Raw genomic sequence first — 26849 nt, 5'->3', positions numbered from 1 at the left:
TCTGGAAAATGGGGATTAAAACTGTGAGCCCCACGTGGGACAACCTGATCACCTTGTATTCCCCCCAGGCTTAGAACAGTGCTTTGCACATAGTAAGCACTTGACAAATACCATCATTATTATTATTATTATTATTATCCCAAAAGGGGCTCACCTTCCAAGAGTGACAGAGGACAAGCATTTAATCCCCTCTTCCCAGATGAGAAAATTGAGGCACCGAATGCCTCCGTTAAGAACCTTGCCCAAGGTTACGGAGCAGGCGAGTGGCGGATCCAGGATTAGAACCCAGGCCCCTTGACTTCTCAGGCCCATGCTCTTTCCACTCTCTTATGCTGCTTCTCAGGCCTAATGGCATTTTCACGCCCTATGTGACACCTCCTTGCTCCTCAGAGCACCTTGCTCCTCAGAGCACCTTTTAAAGTGCCGCTACCTAGCCAGACACTGACACTTTGGGTACAGGGAGAGGAAATCTTCTGACTCATGAGACCAGATTCTAAATTTAACACCATTATGTGGGGGAACCATATCTTCTGCCTAGTCCCTACCCCAGTACCACCAACCTGAAAATGACTAAAAATAAAATTGGCTGGTAGTACTTTCTATATTTCACCTCAAATTGCCATAACAAATGCATGTGAAATACTAAGTGGTCTAGGCCCATGTATAACTGATGAGTTGGTTGCTGAAGAACGGTATGATAAAAAATGACTTGAGTTGAAAATCCTGTGCTATTTCTAAATTGTTGGCAGGGGAGAGGTGGGGAGGCACTGGAAACTTTACTTCTCTTGTGAAATAGTACCGCGGCGGAGGCGAGGGTGGCGTGTCCACAGAGAGGGACTTCACTGGTTGGCGTGAACCATCTTAACCCAAAGCACGAACCTTAGTAGAAAAACAAAATGTCAGAGTTTGTAATTTACAGAAGCAGATTGATCTCCTCCTCTTTTTTGGTTATCGATTACTAAATATTTACCAAAAGATCCACAGAACAAAAAAAAAAGATAACAATAGTAATCATGATATTTAAGTCATTCATTTAATGGTATTTATTGAAAGTACATTCAGCAATAGAGACAATCCCCACCCACACCGGGCTCACAGTCTAGAAGAGGGGAGACTGACATCAAAACAAGTAAATGGGCATCAATATAAATAGGATTATAGATATATGCACATCAAAACAAGTAAAGAGGCATCAGTATAAATAGAATTATAGATATATACAAATATACGTGTGGGGTGGGGAGTGAAAGAGCAAAGGGAGCAAGTTGAGGTGATGCAGAAGGGAGGGGGAGCTGAGGTAAATGGGGGCTTAGTCTGGGAAAGCCTCTTGGAGGAGGTGAGCCTTCAATAAGGGTTTGAAGGGGGGAGAAAAGAATGATTGTGGGGCAGATTTGAGGAGGGAGGGTGTTCCAGGCCAGAGGTAGGACGTGGGCCAGGGGTTGATGGCAGGGCAGGTGAGAATGAGGCACAGTGAGAAGATTAGAGCACAGTGAGAAGATTAGCACCAGAGGAGCGGAGTGTGGGGGCTGGGATGGAGAAGGAGAGAAGGGAGGTGAGGTAAGAAGGGGCAACGTGATGGACAGCTCTGAAGCCAATACGGAGGAGTTTTTGCTTGTTAAGTGCTTCCTATGTATGTATCAAGCCTAATTACCTTGTATTTTACCCCAGTACTTAGTGTTGTACTTGGTGCAGAGTAAACATTTAAATACCACAGTTATCATTGTTCTAAGTACTAAGATACCAGATAATCAGATCAGCAGTCCCTGCCCCACCTGGGGCTAACAAGCAAGAGGGAGAACAGGTAGAGTAATGCCCATTTTATAGATGAGGAAACCAAGGCACAGAGAAGTTAAGTGCTTTGCCCAGTGTCACAGCAAGTAAATGGCAGAGCTGGGATTAGGTCACAAATTTTCTGATTCCCAGAGTTCTTAAAAGGGGAGATGAGCACAAGAAAACTGAGAGCTCTCCCCTGATGGTAGGATCCCATTATCCCCATAGTGAACAGCGAGATGAATGACAAGTTCAAAATACAAGTCAATTATCAGGAATTTTTTTATGGTATTTGTTACGCACTTACTATATGTCAGGAACTGTACTAAGCCCTGAGATAGACACAAGCTAATAATAATAACAATGTTGGTATTTAAGCGCTTACTATGCGCAGAGCACTGTTCTAAGTGCTGGGGTGGATATAGGGTAATCAGATTGTCCCTTGTGAGGCTCACAGTCTCAATCTCCATTTGACAGATGAGGTAACTGAGGCACAGAGAAGTTAAGTGACTTGCCCACAGTCACACAGCTGACAAGTGGTGGAGCGGGAATTCGAACCCATGACCTCTGACTCCCAAGCCCGGGCTCTTTCCACTGAGCCATGCTGCTTCTGCTAATCAGGTCGGACACAGCCCATGTCCTAAATGGGGCTCACAGTCTCAACCCGCCTCACTCTTGGCTTCAGAGCTCTCCATCACCTTGTCCCCTCTTACCTCACCTCCCTTCTCTCTTTCTACTGCCCATCCTCTACACTCTGCTCCTCTGCCACTCACCTCCTCACGGTCCCTCGTTCGCACCTGTCCCATCTTCGACCCCTGGCCCACGTCCTACCGCTGACCTGGAATGTCCTCCCTCCTCACATCCCCCAAACTAACTCGTCCCCTCTTCAAAGCCCTACTGACAGCTCACCTCCTCCAAGAGGCCTTCCCAGACTGAATCGTCCCTTTCCCTCTGCTCCTCCTCCCCTCCCCATTTCCCCTTATCCCGCCCCACAGCACTATGCATATTCGTATATATTATTTATTACTCTATTTATTTTAATGATGTGTATACATCTAAGATTCTATTTATCGATGATATTGACACCAGACTACTTGTTTTGTTTAGTTCTGTTTTATTTTGCTTTCTGCCTCCCCTGTTTAGACTGTGAGCCCATTGTGGGGCAGGGATGTTCTCTATCTTTGCCAAATTGTACATTCCAGCGCTTAGTACAGTGCTCTGCACATACTAAGCACGCAGTAAATGCTATTGAATGAATGAATGAACCCCCATTTTACAGAAGAGGTAACTTAGGCCGAGAGAAGTGAAGTGACTTATCCAAGATCACACAGCAGACACGCAACAGAGCCGAGATTAGAACCCAGGTCTCTCTGACTCCCAGGCCCGTGTTTTATCCACTAGGCCACGCTGGCTCCCAGGAGATGAATTTCACACAGAATTATTTTTAAAATTTGCTCATCTCCATCGCTTGGCACTAGGTACTTAATCTTAATGGGGATTAAGACTATGGAGTCCCCTTTGGGACATGGACTGTGTCCAACCTGATTAGCTTGTGTCTATTTCAGCTCTCAGTACTGTGCTCATTTCTTGTGACCCTATAAGAGTGAGATTCTATGTCCTTGTGAGGGATATTTCAAATACACTTGCAGACTTACTTTGGGTGAAATCATCTGTTGGGTGTAGTTTTCGGATGAAGGCGGTTTCAGAGAGGTTCATTTCTCTTGCGATTTTTTGGTGTTTATCTTCATCCAATTCCTAGATTAGAAACAATGAGGCATTTCAACTCAAGATCCAGGACATGCAGGTGACGTGTCCAGAAAACAGTATTAACCTCTTATATTGAGAACTAGAGATTTTCTTTATAGGAAGGAATCTCTGAGTGAGGGAGCTGAAAAAACACACCATAGGAATTCATTAAAAATCAACACTCAAATACCAAGTCAAAAACTCCCTCCCCTCCAAATCTACCAGACCACACAGCTCTCCCCACCTTCAAAACCCTCCTGAAACCCCACCTCCTCCAGGAGGCATTCCCAATTTAACTTTCTCCTCTTCAGGTTTCCTGGGTCACAGTCTCACCTACATCCACATTCTCTGCTGCCCGGATCATTGTTCTACAAAAATTCAATTCAATAGTATTTAATTCAATAGTATTTATTGAGCGCTTACTATGTGCAGAGCACTCTACTAAGCGCTTGGAATGAACAAGTCGGCAACAGATAGAGACAGTCCCTGCCGTTTGACGGGCTTACAGTCTAATCGGGGGAGACAGACAGACAAGAACAATGGCAATAAATAGAGTCAAGGGGAAGAACGTAGTCAAGGCGAAGAACAAAAATGTTCAGTCCATGTTTCTCCACTCTTCAAGAAACTCCAGTGGTTACCCATCCACCTCCACATTAAACAACTCATTCACCTTGCCCCTGACCTCACTTCGCCACTCTCCTACAATAACCCAGCCGGCACACTTCGCTCCTCTAATGCTAGCTAACCTTCTCACTGTACCTCGGTCTTGTCTATCTCTCCGCCGATCTCTCACCCACATTCCTGTCACCAACAGACAGACAATCATTCTCCCCACCTCTAAAGCCTTCAATGGGCACATCTCCTCCAAGACGCCTTCCCTGACTAAGCCCTCATTTCCTTTTCTCCCACTCCCTTCTGCGTCACATTGACTTGCTCCCTTTATTCTCCATTCCCAATCCCATAGCACTTACATACATATCTGTAATGTATTTATTTATATTACTGTCTCCCCCTTCTAGACTGTAAGCTCAGTGTGGGCTGGGAATGTGTCTGTTATATTGTTCTATTGTACTGTCTCAAGCACTTAGTACAGTGCTTTGCACAAAGTAAGTGCTCAATAAATATGACTGACTAATTCACCCAACACCCAGTACCCCAGCACTTCTACAATCACAGTCATTAAAGCACTTTTCTACGTACGGGAAGCAGCGTGGCCTAGTGGAAAGACCACAAGTCTGGGTCTCAGGAGCCCTGAATTCTAATCCTAGCTCCGCCACATATCTTCTGTGTGACCTTGAGCAAGTCTCTTCACTTCTCTGTGCTTGTTTCCTAATCTGTAAAATGGGGATCTCTTAGTGAGCCCCTTGGGGAGAGGGGCTGCATCCAACCTGATTAACTTATCTACCTCAGTGCTTAGAACAGTGCTTGGCACGTAGGAAGTGCTTATTGCAGCATGGCTTAGTGGAAAGAGCACAGGCTTGGGAGTCAGAGGTCATGGGTTCTAATTCCAGCTGTGCCACTTGTCAGCTGTGTGCCTTTGGGCAAATCATTCAACTTCTCTGTGCCTTAGTTCCCTCATCTGTAGAAAGAGGATTAAGACTGTGAGCCCCACGTGGGGCAACCTGATCATCTTGTATCTCCCTCAGTGCCTAGCAAAGTGCATGGCACATAGTAAGCACTTAATAAATACCATTATTATAAGTACCATAATTATTACTTTTTTAATAATAATAATAATAATTAATTATAATAGAGTACAATTTTGGTTCTCTACCATTTAAGCACTAGAGGGTAGTGCTAGGGCCCTCATGGAGAGAACACAGGTCTGAGAGTCAAAAGGACCTGAGTTCTAACTAATCCCAGCTCTGCCACTTGTCTGCTGGGTGACCTTGGGCAAGTCACTTCACTTCTCTGGGCCTCAGTTCCCTCATCTGTACAGTGGGGATTAAGACTGTGAGCCCCACGTGGGAGAGGGACTGTGTCCAACCTGATTATCTTGTACCTATCCCAATGCTTAGTAACAGTGCCTGGCACTAGACAGCATTTAACAAATACCATTTAAAAAAATAACTATGTCACGCTACATCACGGAGGCTTCAGAATGTGTGCAAGTTCACTTTTCAAAAAAGCACTTGGAAAATCTTACTTAGTCTGACTGGAATCACATTCCTGAGTCCTGCACTGGAATCAAAAGTGGAAAAATCATTAAAGGGTTTGGTGGGAAAGTGGGGTGGAAACCCTTAATTAGAGAAAGGGCACTGTATTCATCCAAGGTTTTTCTGATTTCATTTCAGATCATTCATCTACCCCCCGCTATTAAATTCCCATGAAATGCAGCATGTGAAATTCTCCTCAAGCTTGACACACACATTAGCATTGGTTACTTTTGGTCTGCCAGAGGATGGAAACTTTGACTGACCATAGTGAGTCAAACTTCACTGGACAGAAAATGGGGTGTGTTTGTGTTGCTGGTGTCCAAGTCACAAAAGTATAAACAGAAACAGGGGAATTTAGCATAGAAAGGATACAGGTCAAACTATCAAAATCCGTAGGATGTGTTTTAAAACACTCCCATCTTGTGGCAATTTGGCAATACAACATCCCTTCCAGGCTTCTATAAGCCAATCAACGGTATTTATTTAGTCCTTACTGTGTGCAGAACACTACACTAACTGCCAAGGAGAGTACAATGCAATGGAGTTGTACACAGACCTTCTGCCCACAAAGAGCTTACAGTCTACAGGGGGAGACAGACACGCTGAAGGAGCAGTGTGGCCCAGAGGAAAGAGCCCCCGCCTGGGAGTCAGACAGAACTGAGTTCTAGTCCTGGTTCATGCTACTTTTCTGTTGTGTGACTTTGGGCAAGTCATTTAATTTCTCTGAGCCTCGGTTTTCTCATCTGCAAAATGGAGAGTATGACCATGAGCTCCATGTGGGACATGGACTGTGTCCAATCTGATTACCTTGTATCTCCCCTTGGTACATCATATTTATTGAGCATATACAGTGTGCAAAGCACTGTACTGAGCGCTTGGGAGAGTACAATACCACAATAAACAGTCACATTCCCTGCCCACAACAAGCTTACAGTCTAGAGGAGAGGAGACAGACATCAATACAATTTGGCAATACAACATCCCTTCCAGGCTTCTATAAGCCTATCAGCCAATCAGTGGTATTTATTTAGTCCTTACTGTGTGCTGAGCACTATACTAACTGCCAGGGAGAGTACAATGCAATGGAGTTGTACACAGACTTTGTGCCCACAAAGAGCTTACAGTCTACAGTGGGAGACAGACACACTGAAGGAGCAGTGTGGTCTAGTGGAAAGAGCCCCGGCCTGGGAGTTGGCAATTTCAAATAAATAAATTACAGATATGTATATAAGTGCTGAGGGGCTGGGAAGGGGGGAGAGCAAAGGGAGCAAGTCAGGGTGATGCAAAGGGAGTGGGAGAAGAGGAAAGGGGGGCTTAGTCTGGGAAGGCCTCTTGGAGGAGATGTGCCTTCAATAATGCTTAGTCAGGGAAGGCCTCTTGGAGGAGACATGGTTTTAACTGGGCGCTACTAAGTGGTGCTATCCTGGACAATGAGAAGTGGGCTGTAATTGAGATCTGCAAGCAAACAGGAAAATATAGAAGAAGCCATCATAATGACTTGAACTCTATAGGCAGGACTGGTCACACAAAGAGAGCAGTCTGGCTTAGTGGATAAAGCATGGGCCTGGGAATCAGAAGGACCTGGGTTCTCATTCTCCACTTGTTTGCTGTGTAACCTTGGACAAGTCACTTCACTTCTCGGGACCTCAGTTACCTCATCTGTAAAACGGGGATTTAGATTGTGCGCCCCATGTGGGATGTAGACCTGATTAGCCTGTATCCACTGCACTGCCTGGCATATAGTAAGTGCTTAACAAATACCATAAAGACCTCTAAATAGGAGGTTTTCTGCATTTTTATTGAACTCTTTAAAATAATAATTAGATAATAATAATAATAATGTCTGCCACAGCAGACATGTGGCAAAGCCTGGATCAGAACCCATGTCCCAGGACTTAGTACAGAGCTCTGCACACAGCTCTGCCCATAATAAATACTGTCACTTCTACTAGCTTCCACCTTATCTCAATGACTTGCTCCCTTTGTTCTTCCCCAGCATCAGCCCTACAGCACTTATGTACATAGCCATAATTTATTTATTTATATTAATGTCTGTCTCCCCTCCTTTAAACTGTAAGCTCATTGTGGGCAGGGAGTGTGTCAGTTGGCTGTTGTACTCTCCCAAGCACTACCTATAATGGTCAATAAATACAATTGAATAAATGAATGTATTTGTTGCTCAGGTTGAAAACTACAACCATAGTATCCCCACGTATGGAACTGTTTCAGAGGGAGGGGAAAATCTAAAACCCCCAAATTGGAAATGATGAGTTCCATCTTGTTTCTTGCTCCCAGGTCCGTTTCAACCAGGGCAACCATTACCCCATTATCCAAAGGGATTATCCTATTTCCAAAGGGAAGAGAGGAGGTCGTTTTCCGGAATTGGTTAGTAGTTCTAGTGTGTACTTTCCCCAGCACCCTGTCACACTGATGAGACTTGATCCTAACCCCAGTGCTTTCTTCTCTCTAGACCCACAGTGCTTTCTGCCCATCTGGTTCCAAATCTGTAAGCTTGTTGTGGATGTGGAATGTGTCTATTATATTGTTACAGTGTACTCGCCTAAGCACTTAGGACAGTGCTCTGCATACCAGTAAGCATTCAATAAGTACCACCGAATGAATAAGTGAATGAATGTAGGGAAAGTAACTGTCCCTTTGAAAATAATAATAATGATTCTAGTATTTAAGCATTTACTATGTGCCAGGCACTGTACTAAGCACTGGGGGGGGAACAAGCAATTCAAGTTGGACACAGTTCCTGTGCTGTGTGGGGCTCAGAGCCTCAATCCCCATTTTACAAATGCAGTAACTGAGGCACAGAGAAGTGAAGTGACTTGCCCAAGGTCACACAGCAGGGAAGCGGCAAAACTGGGACTAGAGCCCATGACCTTCTGACCCCCACACTAGGGCTCTATCCACTATGCCATGCTGTTTCTCTAACATTCAATATGAGCCTCACGCTGGACAACCTGATTACCTTGTATTTACCCCAGTGCTTAGAACAGTGCTTGGAACATAGTAAGCACTTAAATACCATTGTTATTATTATTACAAATATCTCAGGCCTCTGAACAGTTCTCTGTTCATGACTTTCCACCCACTAAAAACTCTGACAAGAGATATGAGTCAATGACTTGAGCTGCCTGGTAATCGTGGCTACTGGTCACTGCTCTTTAATCTGGGAATATTTAACGCTTCAGTTAATACTTAACACAGACATCAAAGTGCAATTATTCCATACAAGGATTTCCACAGCAACATCCTCAAACTAATGACCTTTGTTTTTAATCAATTTATAGGTAATGAATTCAATCCTTGTGCAATTCCAAAGAAAGTTTATCCACCCCAGGGCTTAGTGCGGTATTGGTGCGTACCAAGCTCTTAACAAATACCCCAAAATAAAAAAAGTTTGAGGCTACTGTGTAACATAGTTTGCATGCCAACCTGCTAGATGGTAGATACTGTAAAGAATTTCCAAAGTACACTACTTCTACTTCTCTGCAGAGTCAGTACACAGAGTATAATAATAATAATACTAATGTTGGTACTTGTTAAGCGTTTACTATGTGCCAAACACTGTTCTAAGCACTAGAATAGAGATAAAAATTAAGCAGGTTGGACACAGTCCCTTTATCACATGGGGCTCACACTCCCCGTTTAGACTGTGAGCTCATTGTGGGCAGGGAATGTGTTTGATTTTTGTTGTACTGTACTCTCCCAAGTGCTTAGTACAGTGTTCTGCACACAGTAAGAACCCAGTAAATACAACTGAATGAATGAACAGCATGGCTCAGTGGAAAGAGCCTGGGTTTGGGAGTCAGAGGTCATGGGTTCGAATCCCCACTCTGCCCCTCAGCTGTGTGACTGTGGGCAAGTCACTTCACTTCTCTGTGCCTCAGTGACCTCTTCTGTAAAATTGGGATGAAGACTGTGAGCCTCATGTGGGACAACCTGATGACACTGTATCTCCCCCAGTGCTTAGAACAGTGCTCTGCACATAGTAAGAGCTTAACAAATACCAACATTATTATCATTATTATTATTAACCCCCATTTTATAGATAAGGTAACTGAGGCCCAAAGAAGTAATGTGCCTTGCCCAAAGTTACACAGCAGACATGTAGCAGAGCTGGGATTAGAACCCAGATCCTTCTGAATCCCAGGTCCTTGCTCTATCCACTAAACCATGCTGCTTCTCTGCACACAGTAAATGCTCAATAAATAGCACTGATTAATTGACTGATCAATAATACAAAGATACATCCTTCATACCAGAAGGTGTACTAATCCTGCTCCTGCCTGGATCATAATTCACTCTTCTCAACATTTATTGGTCATAACTGAATGGGGCAAACCAAATGCTCACTCTTCACAATTCCCCAACTGATAAATTTCCTCTATGGAAGCAGAAGAAGCTTCATCTGCAATCCATCCAAAGAGGGATTTGCTAATTGTCCTTTGTGTAAATATTTTGGGGGGTTTGGCTGAAAATCCAGGCAAACATGGACTTTGGATCCTGTAACAGCATGTTCACACAGGCTTCCTGATTGGCTCTGAAGTCCACCAGAAGGATAGTTGCTGCCTAAGATCAATCGGCCAATCAGTGGTATTTATTCAGTGCAGAGCACTGTAGAAAGTGCTTGGGAGAGTAATTTAACAGAGTTATACGGTGAGAAGCAGCATGCTTAGAGGCTAGAGCACAGGCCTGAGAGTCAGGAGGTCCTGAGTTCTAATCCTGTTTCTGTCATTTGTCCACTGTGTGACCTTGGGCACTTCATTTTTCTTCTCCAGGACTCGGTTACCTTAATCTGTAAAATGGAGATTAAGACTGAGCCTCATATGGGATGTGGACTATGTCAAACATGATTACCTTTAGCTACCCCAACACTTAGTAGAGTGCCTGGCATATAGTTAGCACTGAACAACTACAATTAAAAATGTGGCTCATAGGTTAAGTAGGAAGGAGACCAGATGTTAAATCCCCATTTTACAGAAACTGAAACTGAGGCACAGAAATGTTAAGTGATTTGACCAAGGTCACACAGTGTGCAAGTGGCAGAGGTAGGATTAGAATTTAATGGATCAGTATGGTATATATTGAGCACCTATTGTTTACTGAGAAAGTGTAATGGAAGTAGTTAACATGATCCCTGCCCTCAAAGAGTTTACAATCTAAGAGGAGAGAGAAGCACTAATATAAATTAGAGGAAGGAAAAGGGAGCTACAAGTACCGAAGAAAGGAACTAGGTTAAAATATGGAAAGAGCCCAGGCTTGGGACTTAGAGGTCTGGGGTTCTAATCCCACCTCTGCCATGTGTCAGCTGTGTGACTTTGGGCAAGTCACTTAACTTCTCTGAGCCTCAGTTCCCTCATCTGTAAAATGGAGATTAAGACTATGAGACCCACGTGTGACTACCTGATTACCTTGTATCTACCCCAGTGCTTAGACCAATGCTTAGACTAGACTGTAAGCCCGTCAATGGGCAGGGACTGTCTCTGTTGCCGATTTGTACATTCCAAGTGCTTAGTACAGTGCTCTGCACATAGTAAGCACTCAATAAATACTATTGAATGAATGAATGCTTGGCACATAGTTAGTGCTTAACAAATACCATCATTATTACTATCATTATTACAGAGGTCGCCAGACTACTTGTTTTGTTTTGTTGTCTGTCTTCCCCCTTTAGACTGTGAGCCCATTGTTGGTGGGGATTGTCTCTATTGCTGAACTGTACATTCCAAGTGCTTAGTACAGTGCTCTGCACACAGTAAGCGCTCAATAAATACAATTGATCGAATGAATGAATGAAATGAAAGGTGGAATGGGAGGCTGTGAGTAAGAGATCGGGTGGCATGGAAATGGTGAGACAGTATGGGAGCAAGGGAGATTAGAAATGAGCTGGGAAAGGCCTCCTGGTGAAGATGTGATTTCAGAGGAGCACTGAAAATGGGGAGAGTTGTGGTTTTCCTAATTTGCAGAGAGTGGGTGAGCAAGAAAGAAGTCCATGGTCAGAGATGAGAATGAGGCATAGTGACTTGTCTAGCAATGAGTGTAAGCTGTAAGGTGTAGTGGAAGAGGGGAGTAGATAAGTAGGAGGGAGAAGTCTATTTAGGTGCCTTAAAGCCAGTGGTCAGGAGCTTCTGTAAATGTTGCCAACTGTGTAGAGCCTGCCTGCCTACCTAGTGCTTAGTTCAATGCCTGGCACATAGCACTTAAAAAATGTCATTACTAAATACCATTACTACCAACAGCTACGTCTTCTTTTGCTTCCGGCCCAAATCAGCTCTAATAAATTCAAGGAAATGGAGGAGGTAGAAAAGGAACATTGGAAACCGGGACACAGTCCAGCAACCGGAATATTTCTGAATGCCTTCTTTCTATCAGAAACCTTTTGAAAATAGAATAAAAACTTACATTTTCAAGAAGACAGACTGCTGCAGGATTCCCACGAAATGCTTCATTAGTAAATGCATCCACTGTAAAAACAGGAAGTTGCATTTTCTTGCTGATCCAGTTTCAGAAAGTTGCCTGAGGTGCTCTTTATCTGCAAGGTTGTAGTGCAACTGGTAATTTTAAAGATTCTCTCTGTCAGCAGTTTAGTGCGGCAACCAATGACAACCTTGGACTCAAACACGCCCACATTTAAAGGTACATTTCCTTTCCTCTGAAATGCCATCTCTTGGAGAACTTTCCCCCAGTTAATGTCCTTAAATTAGGGAGTCCAAATCAAGATCATCTCAAGGAGAATCAAATAATCTCACCAGAAGAAGAGCCAAGCTTATAGCTCATCCTCTAGGTTGTAAGCGTTGTGGGCCAGGAATGTCATTGTTTATTGTTGCATTATACTCTCCCAAGCTCTTAGTACAGTGCTCTGCACACCATAAGTGCTCAATAAATATGATTGAATGAATATGGGGAAACAGCATGGTCTAGTGGACAGAGCAAGGATCTGACTCGGAAGGAGCAGACAGCTCCAACACTTGTCTGCTATGTGACCTTGGACAAGTCCCTTCACTTCTCTGTACCTGTTATCTCATCTGTAAAATAGAGATTAAGACTGTCCAAATTGGCTTGCATATATCCCATGTGGGATATAGATTGTCCAAATTGGCTTGCATATTTCTACTCCAGTTCTTAGAACAGTGTCTGGCACAAGGTACTTAACAAATACCATTTAAAAATAAAGCTTTGCATGATAAGAGCAAGTGTAAAGAAGCCCATTTAAATGGGTTATCTAAAATAAATGATCAGTCAATCAATTGTATTTATTGAGTGTTTACTTTATGCAGAACAATGTACTAAGCACTTGGGAGAGAACAATACAGTTGGTAGATTCAATCCTTGTTTTCAAGTTTTTTTTTTTAATGGAATTTGTTGAGCACTTACTATGTTTCAGGAACCATATTGAGCACTGGGTAGATACAAGTTGTGTGGGATGACAATGCCCTTATTCGGAAGAAACGCTCGGAGTCGTCTCGAGGTAACAACCAAAAGTATTTTATTTCGATTCTTGCAAGAAGCGGGGACAGTCCCTGCCCTGACGAATCAGAACAAGGAGTGCCCGTTTTACAGAAGCAAAGCAGCTGGTTAAATAAAGAAAGACCACAGAACATCCCATTTCCTGTTGCCTTTTGATTTCATTGGTTGGGCGTAGCTTCGCTCCTTATTAGGGATTGCTTTTCTGTTGTCGGGGGTTTCCACATGTTCCCGATGATCCGGTAATTTCGGGGGAAACGACACTCTGGCCTAGTACTTTTATTAAGCCCTGCTAACTGAGGACACCTCACTATGGCCAGCCATTTTGTCCCACTCAATCCCTCCTCTTATTTCATCATGAATTCTTGAGGGTTCCTCACGGGTTATTTACGTTCAAATTCCCTCAAAGCCGTCGAACACTGGGAATCGACATCATCCCCGTAGGGATCAGCTCATTTTATTGGGAGCGGGAGCCATCCCTGACTTTTCATAACCATCACTTGAACATTTCCGTCCGCCCTGACCATTTTGGATAAAGAACTTTGTACGATCCCCGTAATCAGCCTCATCATGCAAGGCAAGCAACGGGGTAGAAGGATAACCCCGCTGAGAGTGATTAGACCAAACCATAGAACTTGCTTCCACCAACTACCACTGAACCACGCCATGAGCCATCAAAGGGGGAATTCGATGTCTGAACAGGGACGTGAGCTAGCGTCCTAATGTCCTGTGTTATTTCTTTAACTAGTCTCCCATTTCTTCATATAATGGAATGGGCAAATGCTTTCCAGCTTGTTCTGGTAGGAGGAAGAATTTGGGTTGAATCAGTCCTATATAACAAACCCCGGTCCAATTTAGGGAAAGATGGGTGTATGCTGTGTTTCCACAAATCCAATAATGTCCCTTTAGGGCAGGCTGTTTCTCCTTAAATATACGAGTTCGGTTTTCACTGTCTCGTATGTTGGGATAGTATTGTTGATCCACTAGTCCCAGGGGTCCCGCCCCGCAATTACGGTCGTACTGACACCTCCAAAGTTTTTGCTTGTCCTTCCACGTACATCGTTCTACACAACCTGCCCCGGTTTCATTCTGAAGGCTCCAAAACTGGGTTAGCCCTCCTCTCCATGTGTTGTTTTGCCATCTCCATTCATGATGAATCCTGGTCCAATTGCCAGTTTGGTTTGCTGCCTTACATCTGGCCAAGTCCAAGTTCTCTTTGCACATGCCGGCAATTGTGCCCCCTCCTCCCAATTTATAGTGGCATGAGGAGATATTAGCCGACCAATCTGGGGCATTAGGAGGGTGATTGAGGCATGACACCCAGATCCCATTAGAGCATCTGACATGAGTCTGATTCCACTGGCCCTCATACTGTGAGCAGTAGATAGTCTTAGGGATGACGTTCTTCGTGTAGGTGTAGCTGCAGCGACTAACACCTATCCCTTCTCCAGTTCCGGTCTGATTTAGGCAATATTTACCCTTGGGTACTGCCGCTAAGGCCCACTGGTGTTCCTCCTCTGTTTTCCAAAACCCCATCCCATTATGGGCTTGTGACCGATTACTCAGAATCCATGCGGGACTGAGGGGAACGGACACCCAGGGCCATTGGGTTAAGCCCTGGGGCCCTCCACAGACCCAGCAGTTAGTCAGATTAAATGTCACAGCAACCGTCTGGATCAGTTGCTGGAAGCGATTTTCTCCAACGGGAGGGGTGTTGATGGGCAAAGCTGAGCAAGCGCTGGAGGCCAGCAGGAGCAACCCCAGTATCGGAGTCGGTCCTTTCGTTCCTCCCAACCGGCCCATCCTAGAGCTCCCCGGTCGTCCTGGTCAGTTCCGAGGGGTGGCCTAGGGCGTGAGAACAGGTTATGGATGTGGGATAACAATCACATACAATTTCAATCTTCACAAAGCAAAGGGGTGTCTACGATATTATGGTCGAACAAATTGTCCATCGGGGAGATCTTACGCTTTCCTGAGGTGCAGTCTCAGTTCGTGGTCCGGATCTGGAACTGCAGTCCAGGCCTTTGGAGCATCCACAGGTCCCTTGACACAAGTGTGATGGGTCCACCCCCGCTCCTGGGTTCGGACGGCGGTGTCGGATGTCAGAAGGATCTGGAAGGGTCCCTCCCAGCCGGGCGTCAGCTTCTCCTCCTTCCAAGTCTTTATCAGGACCCAATCTCCTGGTTGATACTTGTGAATCGGGAATCCGAGGGGAGGGGTCTGAGCAATAAGTCCTTTGATTTTCAACTCTTTTAGGTGCTTAGCCAAGGCTAATACATATTCTCTAATAAATCTGTCCTTGGTCTCCCATGCTGGGTCCAATTTCTCCCCTTTGACTCCCGGATAGGGGTGTCCAAACATCAATTCATATGGTGATAACCCAATGTCTCTCCTTGGTTTGGTTCTTATTCTTAGCAAGGCTAGAGGCAAGCATTTTGTTCAGGGCAACTGAGTCTCAGTGGCCAATTTGGTCAGTTGCCTCTTGATCTCTTGGTTCATCCGTTCCACCTTACCTGAAGACAGGGGGTGCCAAGGAGTATGGTATTCCCAGGAGATTTCTAGAGTTTGGGACAGAGATTGGCGGTCCTTCGCCGTGAAGTGGGTCCCCTGATCTGAGTCTATCCGTTCTACCAGCCCATACCGAGGAATTATTTGTTCTAGGAGTACCTTTGTTCTAGGAGTACCTTTCTGACCAGCGGGGCCGTAGCTCGGGGCAGTGGAAAAGCCTCAACCCATGAAGTTAAGTGGTCCACCACGACCAGAAGTTATTTGAGACGTACTACTGGTGGGAGTTCAGTAAAGTCTATCTGGACATTCTGGAAAGGCCGGTAACCCGGGGGTCGGTCTCCTGGCCTGACTCGGCGTTGGGCAGACTTATTCGTCCTTCGACAAATCAGGCAACCCTCCACCAGTTGTCTGGCCATGGTATACAGTCCAGGTGACACGTACCTAACCAGTACTGCATCACATAAATTCTGAGTGTCCCAGTGACTGCCTTGGTGCAGGTATTGTAGGACATGTCTCATACCTACCTTGGTCAGTACCTCTCGACCGTCCGGGAGAAACCAATGACCATCTTCCCTTCTTTGGGCACCCAGCTGGGTAGCTTTTTGTTGTTCCTCTGGGGTAAAGGATGGAGAAGGGAGACTAAGGGGTAAGGTGGGAATCAGTACCATCACCACTTCGGCTCGCTACGGTTCCCTCTCCCCGCTCTTCCAGCCTCCTCATCGGCCAATCGGTTGCCTCGAGCCTCGAAAGAAGACCCAGTCTGGTGCCCCTTTACATGAACCACCGAAATGGCTTTGGACAATAGTAAATTACTTAGGACTTCTGTAACCAAGGTTCCATGGGCTAGATCTTTACCCTGCCTGTTAATCAATCCTCTTTCTTCCTATATCTTCCCAAACATATGTACCACCCCCCAGGCATATTTAGAGTCGGTATATATTGTTCCTACTTTTCCATTCAGGAGTTTAAGGGCCTGGTTCAGGGTGTATAACTCGCAGGTTTGCACTGACCAACTTTTAGGTAGGTTCCTGGCCTGTACCAGAGAACTTTTGTCCCCATGTACAATAGCATAACCATTGGCCCGTTTTCCCTCTATTACTCTTGATGACCCATCGACAAACAAATTTAGTCCTTCCCTTAGCAGGGATTCCTGTAGGTCCCGTCTAATCTTAGTCTGAAAGTCTACCACTTCCAAACAGTCGTGCTCAATTTCTCTCGACCCTCCCACCGAGGCTGTGAGAAAATTAGCTGGATTAAGGTTATGGTCTTGGGTTAACATTAGGTCATCCTGTTCTAGCAGAATAGCTTCATATTTCAGGATCCTCGAATCAGTTAGCCACCTCCCGGCTTTCTGACTGAGAATAGTTCGCACCTGGTGAGGAACACTGACTACCAGCGCACCCCCAAAAGTGATTCTTCGGCTTTCTTCTACCAGGACAGCGGTGGCTGCCACTGCCTGGATACATGCCGGCCACCCTCTGGCTACTGAATCCAACATTTTGGATAAGAAGGCCACGGGGTGTCGTTGCCCTCCTCTCATTTGGGCTAGGACTCCCAATGCTACTCCTTTCTCCGTGTTCACAAATAAATGAAAGGGCTTGTCTGGGGAGGGCAACATTAACACTGGCACTGAGGCAAGGGTACTTTTTAGTCTTTTGAAATTTATGCTACTTTCCTCATCCCACTCCACTTTGTCAGGTTTTTCTTCTAATAGGTGACTGTACAAAGGTTTAGTCAGACCCACATATGGGTCTATCCAATTTCGGCAATATCCTACTAACCCCAGGAATTTTCTGAGGGCTCTTTTGTCACCGGCCTCGGGGTGCACACAATCCCTGCTACTCTGGCCGGATCTAATCTTTTCCTTCCTTCACTTATCAGGTGTCCAAGATACTTAACCTCCTGTTCCACAAATTGTAGTTTGTCCCTCGACACCCGTAGTCCCTGGAGACCCAAGTAATTGAGTAATCCTATGGTGGCCCGGCTGACACACCCGTGTTTTCGGCCAGCCACCTGCAGGTCAGCGTGGCTCAATGGAAAGAGCACGGGCTTTGGAGTCAGGGCTCATGAGTTCGAATCCCAGCTCTGCCACTTGTCAGCTGTGTGACTGTGGGCAAGTCACTTAACTTCTCTGTGCCTCAGTTCCCTCATCTGTAAAATGGGGATGAAGACTGTGAGCCCCACGTGGGACAACCTGATTCCCCTATGTCTACCCCAGCGCTTAGAACAGTGCTCGGCACATAGTAAGCGCTTAACAAATACCAACATTATTATTATTATCCCCATATTGTATAATTACAATACCCTGAGAAGGGGAGAACCCTTCCAGAGTTCTTTCCAAAACTTGTCCAAACAAGGTCGGGGATTCTGTGTAGCCCTGGGGCAGGACGCACCACCTGTACTGTTGTTTCCTCCCATTTTCCGGATCCTCCCACTCGAAGTCGAAGTATTCCCTACTTTCTTTGTCCAGCGGGCAACTCCAAAAGGCATCTTTCAGATCCACAACACTGAACCATGCACTCCCTTCAGGTATTCGTCCCATGATCGTAAAAGGGTCAGGAACCACAGGGTGCGAAGGTAGCACTATCTTATTAATTTCCCATAAGTCCTGGACCATCCTATATTTCCCGTCCTTTTTCACCGGGAGAATCGGGGTATTGTATGGGGAGAGGCAGGGTTCTATAAGCCCCTGATGCCATTAACCTCTCGAGGACTGGTTTCAATCCCCTCTTCCCTTCGAGGGAAATAGGATATTGTTTTACCCTAACCACTGGGGACGATTCCAGCACTTTAATTTTAATGGGAGGTATGTTCAACCTTCCAGGATGTTCCGGGTCGGCCCAGACTTGGGGAGCAACCTCCTTCTCCTCTTCAGGACTCATCAAGAATAGTTTAACAGGGAGTATGGCAGGTCCTTGTGATATCAGACCTATCCCTAATTTGGTAATCAGATCTCGTCCCAGCAGGTTCACCCCAACCTCCGCTACTAATAGTAGTCTGCTTAGAACTGTTGCCCCCAATACTCGATTTCCAATGTCTCTGTTATGGGGACTGTAAAACTTTCCCCTTTAACCCCCGACACTATTAAATTCCCAGTTGATAATTCTGTGCCCCTGGGGAGCTGGATTATTGAGGACCAAGTAGCCCCCGAGTCTACCAGGAAAGTAACTTCCTCTCCCAGAGGTCCCACCCTCAATTCTACCAAGGGCTCTGGGTGGGATTTTTCTATAAGCCCCTTGCACCCCTAGTCTTCTAATTCCAAAAGAGAGCAGACCTGCTTGTCCTTCTGCTCTTGTGGGCAATTTCTAGCTATATGTCCCTCTTTGCCACATGCGTAACAGATCAGGGGCCGTCTTTTGTAGGATCTGCCAGCCCCCGTGTCAGGTTTTCGGTCTGCTGCTTCTTGGTGCGGCTTTGGGGCACCATTTTTCTTCTCATCTAACCTAGAGTATCTGACTGCCTGTAGAAAGAGTTTGGTTTTCTGCTTCTGCTTCTCCTCATCTCTCCTCACATAAACCTTGGTGGCTTCATCTAATAGATCCCTTATCTCTTTCCTGTTCCACCCCTCAAGTTTTTTGAATCTTCTTGGCAATATCCAGCCAAGCATTAGTTACAAAGTGTAACTTCAGGCTAGAGATTAATTCATCGCTCTCTGGGTCCATCCCTGAGTATTTGAGAAATCCTTCTCTTAGCCGTTCCAAGAATGCAGCTGGCGACTCATCCTTTCCCTGTGTGATCTCGAAGGCCTTCTTGATGTTTTGGGGTCTGGGGACCGCGTTCCTAATCCCCGCTATTATCAAATCCCTCAAATCCTGCATCTGTCTTCGGTGAGCCGGGTCATTATTATTCCACCCGGGGTCCGTCATGGGGTATTTCTGATCTGCCGGAATGACCCCAACCCCTGGAGGGTGCCGGTGTTCCCATTCTGTCATAGCTGTGGCTCTAATTTGGGCTCACTCATCCTGGTTGAATAAAATACTAAGGATGTGCATTAACTTGCCCCACGGGTACAAACTTGGGCCAAGGAAGTGATCTAATTGTTCCGCTACCCCCGTGGGGTCCTCCTGGAGGGATTTTAAATCCTTCTTGAAGTTTCTTACTTCCATGCCACTCACAGGGGCCCCGACATAGCCGATATGCCCCGTTGCAGTAGGCACTTCCCGTAGAGGGTACATTTTGGCCCCAGGAGAGGCGGGGTCGGGGAGCAGGAAGTTCTCGAGATCCTTCCTCAATTGTCTCAATTCCCTGCTCAGGATTCCGGCGGGCGCAACCCCAGTCGCTTCGAGGTTAATTAGGGGGGCACCCGCGGGGTCGGGAGGGGCGGTCAGCACCTGCGAAGCAGGTTGTGATTGCGGGGGAGGGATGTAGGGAGGAGATAGGGCGAGGAGGGGGTCCCACGAATGCGGGGGCTTATCCCTCTCCTCGTCTTTTCTTGACACCCCGATTTCCTCACTCTTTGAGGGTTTTGTCGCTGCAAAGAAAAGGTTAGTCTCCGGTAGCCAGAGGCAGGCATACATGCTTTCTTCAGGACTGGGTGGTTTTTTGTCATTCACATAAAGAACCAGTTTCTGGCACACCCAGTCCTCGGAGGAGCCATACCTTGGCCAGGTTATTCCTCCTCCTAAATCTTCCTCCCCCCCCAGACAAAGCAACAATATTTTATCATTTTCCTTTTATCCTTCCCTGCATATTTTGGTAAATAATTCCAATTCTGTAACCGGTTACCTAAAGGACTATCTCTGGGGATATTCAGGACATCTACGTCCTTCTTGGAGGCTTGTGGTTTCGACTGTTCTTTTCCCATGTCCTAGAAAAGGGTACTTGCTCTCCCCCCTTCTATCCCTAGATCCTACTAGGGTGGTGAGGGTCGCCCACTCACCGTCAGTCACCCGGGTGCCTACGCTGAGGGCCCTAACTCAACACGGGGATTCCTCTATCTCCTGAGTTCCCCAGACCAAAGAGGGCTTACCTCCGGGTCATGCGCGCACAAGTTGCCTGACTGTTCTCATGTCGGGTCGGCAGGCCGGTCTTCTCTCACTTCGTCGCCTCCGTACTTTTGGTTGCTAACGAGTTCCTCCACTTTGGGCTACTTACTCAAGGAGAGGGGAGGTTCCCAGCCGCTCCCTCTCGAAGGCTTCCGGGAATAAACTCTCCGGGTGGCGTCTGCTTTCGAGGAGAGGGTTCCAGACTGTCCTCCCAAAGAGCAAACAAATCCCGGACGAGCCCTCAAAACTGTGTGGGATGACAATGCCCTTATTCGGAAGAAACGCTCTGAGTGAAACGCTCGGAGTTGTCTCGAGATAACAACCAAAAGTATTTTATTACAATTCTTGCAAGAAGCGGGGACAGTCCCTGCCCTGACGAATCAGAACAAGGAGTGTCCGTTTTACAGAAGCAAAGCAGCTGGTTAAATAAAGACCACAGAACCTCCCATTTCCTGTTGACTTTTGATTTCATTGGTTGGGTGTAGCTTCGCTTCATATTAGTATCCTCAGAGGAGATCTCCTCCCTCCTCGCAAGCGCCACCCCCTCCACCTGTGCCTCGGACCCCATTCCCGCTCACCTTTTAAAAAACATCGCCCCTGCCCTCCTCCCTTCCTTAACTTCTATTTTTAACCACTCAATCTCCAATGGCTCCTTCCCCTCTGCCTTCAAACATGCCCACGTCTCCCCCCTCCTAAAAAAACCCTCTCTCGACCCCACTTTCCCTTCCAGTTATCGCCCTGTCTCCCTACTACCCTTCCTTTCCAAAATCCTAGAACGAGTCATCTACAATCGCTGCTTAGAATTCTTTAACTCCCATTCTCTCCCGGACCCCCTCCAATCTGGCTTCCGTCCTCTCCACTCTACCGAGACTGTTCTCTCTCTAAGGTCACCCGTGACCTCCTTCTTGCCAAATCCGATGGCTCCTACTCCATTCTGATCCTCCTTGACCTCTCTGCTGCCTTTGACACTGTCGACCATCCCCTCCTCCTCCACACCTTATCTCACCTTGGCTTCACGGACTCCGTCCTCTCCCGGTTCTCCTCTTATCTCTCTGGCTGGTCATTCTCAGTCTCCTTCGCGGGCGCCTCCTCCCCCTCCCATCCTTTAACTGTTGGAGTTCCTCAAGGGTCAGTTCTCGGCCCTCTTCTGTTCTCCATCTACACTCACTCCCTCGGTGAACTCATCCGCTCTCACGGCTTCGACTACCATCTCTACGCAGATGACACGCAGATCTACATCTCCGCCCCTGTCCTCTCCCCCTCCCTTCAGGCTCGCATCTCCTCCCGCCTCCGGGATGCCTCCACCTGGACGTCGGCCCACCACCTAAAACTCAACGTGAGCAAGACCGAGCTCCTCATCTTCCCTCCCGAGTCCGGTCCTCTCCCAGACTTCCCTATCACCGTGGATGGCACGACCCTCCTTCCCGTCTCTCGGGCCCGCAATCTCGGTGTCATCTTTGACTCGTCTCTCTCGTTCACCCCACGCATCCTATCCGTCACTGAGACCTGCCAGTCTCACCTTTACGATATTGCCAAGATCCGCCCTTTCCTCTCCACCCAAACGGCTACCTTCCTGCTACGGGCTCTCGTTATATCCCGGCTAGACTACTCCGATCTCCCTTCTTCCTCTCTCGCCCCGCTCCGGTCTATTCTTCACTCCGCTGCCCGGCTCATCTTCCCGCAGAAACGCTCTGGGCATGTCACTCCCCTTCTTAAACAACTCCAGTGGTTGCCTATCGACCTCCGCTCCAAACAAAAACTCCTCACTCTAGGCTTCGAGGCTCTCCATCACCTTGCCCCTTCCTACCTCTCCTCCCTTCTCTCTTTCTACCACCCACCCCGCACGCTCCGCTCCTCCGCCACCCACCTCCTCACCGTCCCTCGATCTCGCCCATCCCGCGTCGACCCCCGGGCCACGTCCTCCCGCGGTCCTGGAATGCCCTCCCTCCTCATCTCCACCAGGCTAATTCTCTTCCCCTCTTCAAAACCCTACTTAAAACTCACCTCCTCCAAGAAGCCTTCCCAGACTGAGCTCTCCTTCTCCCTCTACTCCCTCTACCGCCCCCCCCTTCACCTCTCCGCAGCTTAACCCTCTTTTCCCCCCATCTCCCTCTGCTCCTCCCCCTCTCCCTTCCCATCCCCTCAGCACTGTACTCGTCCGCTCAACTGTATATATTTACATTACCCTGTTTATTTTGTTAATGAAATGAACATCGCCTCGATTCTATTTAGTTGCCATTGTTTTTATGAAATGTTCTTCCCCTCGACTCTATTTATTGCCATCGTTCTCGTCTGTCCGACTCCCCGGATTAGACTGTAAACCCATCAAACGGCAGGGACTGTCTCTATCTGTGGCCGACTTGTTCATTCCAAGCGCTTAGTACAGTGCTCTGCACATAGTAAGTGCTCAATAAATACTATTGAATGGATGAATTAGGGATTGTTTTTCTGTTGTCGGTGGTTTCCACGCGTTCCCGATGATCTGGTGAGTTCGGGGGAAACGACACTCTGGCCTAGTACTTTTATTAAGCCCTGCTAACTGAGAACACCTCACTATGGCCAGCCATTTTGTCCCACTCAAAGTTAACTAAGGTGGATACAGTCTGTGTCCCACATGGTCCTCACAGTCTTAATCCCCTTTTCACAGTGAGATAACTGAGGCACAGAGAAGTTAAGCAACCTTCCCAAGGTCACACAGCCAAAAAGTGGCAGAGTGGGATTAGAACCCAGGTCCTTCTGACTGCCAAACCCATACTCTATCCACCAGGCTATGCTGCTTCAGTCTAATGGGCTAAAGGAAATGTCCAAGAAAGGAAAGAGTCCAAGAGAGAGAATGTGGACAACAAGTAAAGAACATCATTTTAACTGAAATGTATCCAATTGTAGAGAAGCAGTGGACAGATAAAAAACAAATAATTTTGAAAATTTTTAATATTTATTGATTAATCTTTCCTCTCCTGTTTGTAAACTGATTCACAAAAAATTTTCCACATCAAGCTCCAGAAATCCCCGGATTCTATGTGAAAACAAATTCTTGTTCTTCTTCCATCAGGAAAAAATAATTTTGGAGGGGGAAGATTTGGTATCACAAATATTACTGAATCTTGTTTTTTTATAAATACTTAGACTCTGTTTTCTGGGGAAAAGAGCATTTCCATAAGATGGAGGATTTTAACTACTGTCATCCATTGTGAAAAGACTGATATCACATTTTGACTGCACAGATTTTACTTGGAGGTTTTATTATTTTTTAATGCCCAGCATGCTTCCTCTGCTCCTATGCTCATTCTGGAGAGCCCTGTTTGCCTACAATGGCAACTTTGAATTAATCTTTGCTTGTTACAACTTTGCCCTCTCATCCATTCAGAAATTTTACTTCCCCTCCCATGTCTGCTGCCCCATAAGTTATTCCAGACCTTTAATTCCAGATCTTTAATTCCCTCCTGAAGTGCTCCTACTCCCTCCATTTCCAGTTGTCTGCCAATTACTTTGTTGATAATTCTTGTCATCAGCTTTAAGTCACTCAATCATCTCCCCGATTTCCTATCTTACCTCACTGATTTCCTACTTCCACCTACTCACAGGATCTCCCTCTCATTTACCCCGCTGCTTACCCTTTGCCCACATCCTTCCTCTGGCCTGGGACTCCCTCCCACTCCATAAACAACAGACCATCACCTTCTCCAGTCTCAATTCCTTATTAAAATCACATCTCCTCCAAGAGGACTTCTTTATCTGACTTCATTTCCCCAACTCCCTCTCCTTTCTGCATTCCCTATGCACTTGGATCTGTACCCTTTAAGTACTTGATCTCAATCCACTCTCAGCCCCAGCACTTATGTACATATCCAGAATTTATTCATTCAGTCGTATTTATTGAACGCTTACTGTGTGCAGAGCAGTGTACTAAGCACTTGGAAAGTACAATTCAGCAACTAATAGAGGCAATCCCTGCCCACAGTGGGATTTGTTTTAATGTCTGTTTCCCCCCGTGAACCCTTTGTGGGCAGGGAACATGTATACCAACTCTATTGCATTGCACTCTCCCAAGCGCTTGGCTCACTGGAAAGAGCCCGGGTTTGGGAGTCAGAGTTCATGGGTTCTAATCCCGGCTCCACCACTTGTCAGCTGTGTGACTTTGGGCAAGTCACTTTACTTCTCTGGGCCTCAGTTACCTCATCTGTAAAATGAGGATTAAGACTGTGCACCCCACATGGGACAACCTGTTCACCTTGTATCCCCCCCAGCGCTTAGAACAGTGCTAGGCACTGAACAAATGCCATTATTATTAATAATATAATAATAATGTTAGTATTTGTTAAGCACTTACTATGTGCAGAGCACTGTTCTAAGCGCTGAGGTAGATAGAGGATAATCAGGTTGTCCCATATGAGGCTCACAGTCTTAATCCCCATTATTATTATACTGAGGTCTGCACCCAATTAGCACTCAATAAATACCATTGACTGATTAAAAGATATCAGGAATGAGTTCCCCAAAGCCTCTCCCTCACCTCCCCAACTCCCTCCCATCCCAAAAATCTACTCTTTTATCCTCCTTGGTTGACTGCCAAACCCCCTCTAGACTGTAAGCTCTCTGAGGGCAGGGAGTGTTGCATTGTTCTCTCCCAAGTGCTTAGTACAGTGCACAGCACATGGTAAGTGCTCAATAAATAGGATTGAATGACTGAAAGAATGAATGGAGAGCCCTCACCTGCTTTCAAAATCTAGCTCATTCCTCAGCACTTCCAATACCACCCCTTCTCTCCTTGTAAAAACACTTGCACCCATTCTCCTTCCCTCCTTGTCCAAAACCTCCAATCACTCACTCTTTGACAGTTCTTTCCCCTCTGCCATCATACATGCCCACATCTCCACTATCCCCCCCAAATCTTCTCTGGACCCCATTAAAATATCCAGCTATTGCCCCATTTCCCTCTTCTAATTCCTTTCAAACGTACCTGTCGCTTTCATCTCCTCTCTCCCAATGCCTTCTAAAACCTCTACATTCTGGTTCATTCCTGCTTGGTTCAACTGAGAAAATTCTTTCCGAAGTCACCAATGTCCTCCACCTGGCACCTAGGGGTTTAGGATATCACTGGTAGATGCAATCTCAGCTCTAAAGAGCTTACAGTCTAACAGAGGAGAATAAAATAAAATAAATTAATAAATTGATTGGGTTCACCAAATCCTGAAGCATATGGACAGGCCAAATATTAAACTGCATTTATTTTTAAATTGTATATTATAAATTACTTATTTTTATTAAAGTCTGTATCCTCATCTAGACTGTAAACTCATTATGGGCTGGGAACCTGTCTGCCAATTCTGTTGTACTCTCCCAAGGACTGTGTACAGAGTAAGCACTCAGTAAAATCCATTGATTGATTGTTCACCAATAATAATAGTATTTATCAAGCACTTACTATGTGACAATAACTGGGGTAGATGCAAGATAATCAGATCAGACAAAGTTCCTGTCCCACATCAGGAAGCAGTGTGGCCTAGCGGAAAGAGCACAGGCCTGGGAGTTAGAAGGTCATGGGTTCTAATTCCGGCTCTGTCATTTGTCAGCTGTGTGACCTTGGGCTAGTCACTTCACTTCTCTGGGCCTCAGTTACCTCAACTAGAAAAATGGGAATTGGGGTTGTGAGCCCCAAATGGGACAGGGTCTGTATCCAACCAGATTTGCTTGTATCCACCCCAGCGTTTAGTACAGTGCCTGGCACAAAGTAAGCGCTTAACAGATTCCATTATTATTATTATTATTATTATATCTGCAGATTCAGGAGCCACTTGGGAAAATTAAGGGATGAGTGGTTTCCTCAATTTAATCTTTCATTGCAGAGAAATTCCCCGGGCCCACTAGAGGGCATTGGCTGACAAGAAAGCAGCTCTTGTCTGTGACCTGGTGATGTGCTTCTTCCTTACATTTTATACCTTTGGAAATATTCCATTTTCAGATATTGCTCTAAACCCTGTTGGAACAGCCTGATAGACTGCTGATACATCATGAAGCATATGGGGACATCTTGGCCTAAACAAAATAAGAAAGCTTTGCTTAGTGGAAATAATATCTATGGTATTTGTTAAGCTACTTGTCTGCTCTGCGACCTTGGGCTGCTGTGTGACTGAGTAACTTATCTGTGCCTCAGTTCCCTCATCTGTAACATGGGGATTTAAGACTGTGAGGTGGGACAACCTGATTA

At 46.0% G+C, this 26849-nt stretch overlaps 1 protein-coding gene across 3 annotated transcripts in view; it reads right to left on the bottom strand.

Moving 5' to 3' along the window:
* PBLD (phenazine biosynthesis like protein domain containing) overlaps nucleotides 1–12230 on the bottom strand; it is a 30002-nt gene extending 17772 nt beyond the window's left edge. For 2 of the 3 annotated variants that reach the window (XM_001505956.5, XM_007672287.3), the window contains exons 1-3: nucleotides 12087–12230; nucleotides 3426–3525; nucleotides 781–879 (exon numbers count right to left, since the gene is read on the bottom strand). In XM_001505956.5, the coding sequence (XP_001506006.2) occupies nucleotides 781–879; nucleotides 3426–3525; nucleotides 12087–12170 (283 nt within the window). In that variant the 5' untranslated portion in view covers nucleotides 12171–12230. The remainder of the gene's footprint in view (nucleotides 1–780; nucleotides 880–3425; nucleotides 3526–12086) is intronic. The other variant, XM_003431320.4, reaches the window with a different exon arrangement.
* Between the last annotated feature and the right edge of the window lie 14619 nt (nucleotides 12231–26849).

Source organism: Ornithorhynchus anatinus, chromosome 3, assembly GCF_004115215.2.
Source record: "Ornithorhynchus anatinus isolate Pmale09 chromosome 3, mOrnAna1.pri.v4, whole genome shotgun sequence".
NCBI classification, from domain to species: domain Eukaryota; kingdom Metazoa; phylum Chordata; class Mammalia; order Monotremata; family Ornithorhynchidae; genus Ornithorhynchus; species Ornithorhynchus anatinus.
This window is presented reverse-complemented; position numbering and strand designations above follow the sequence as displayed.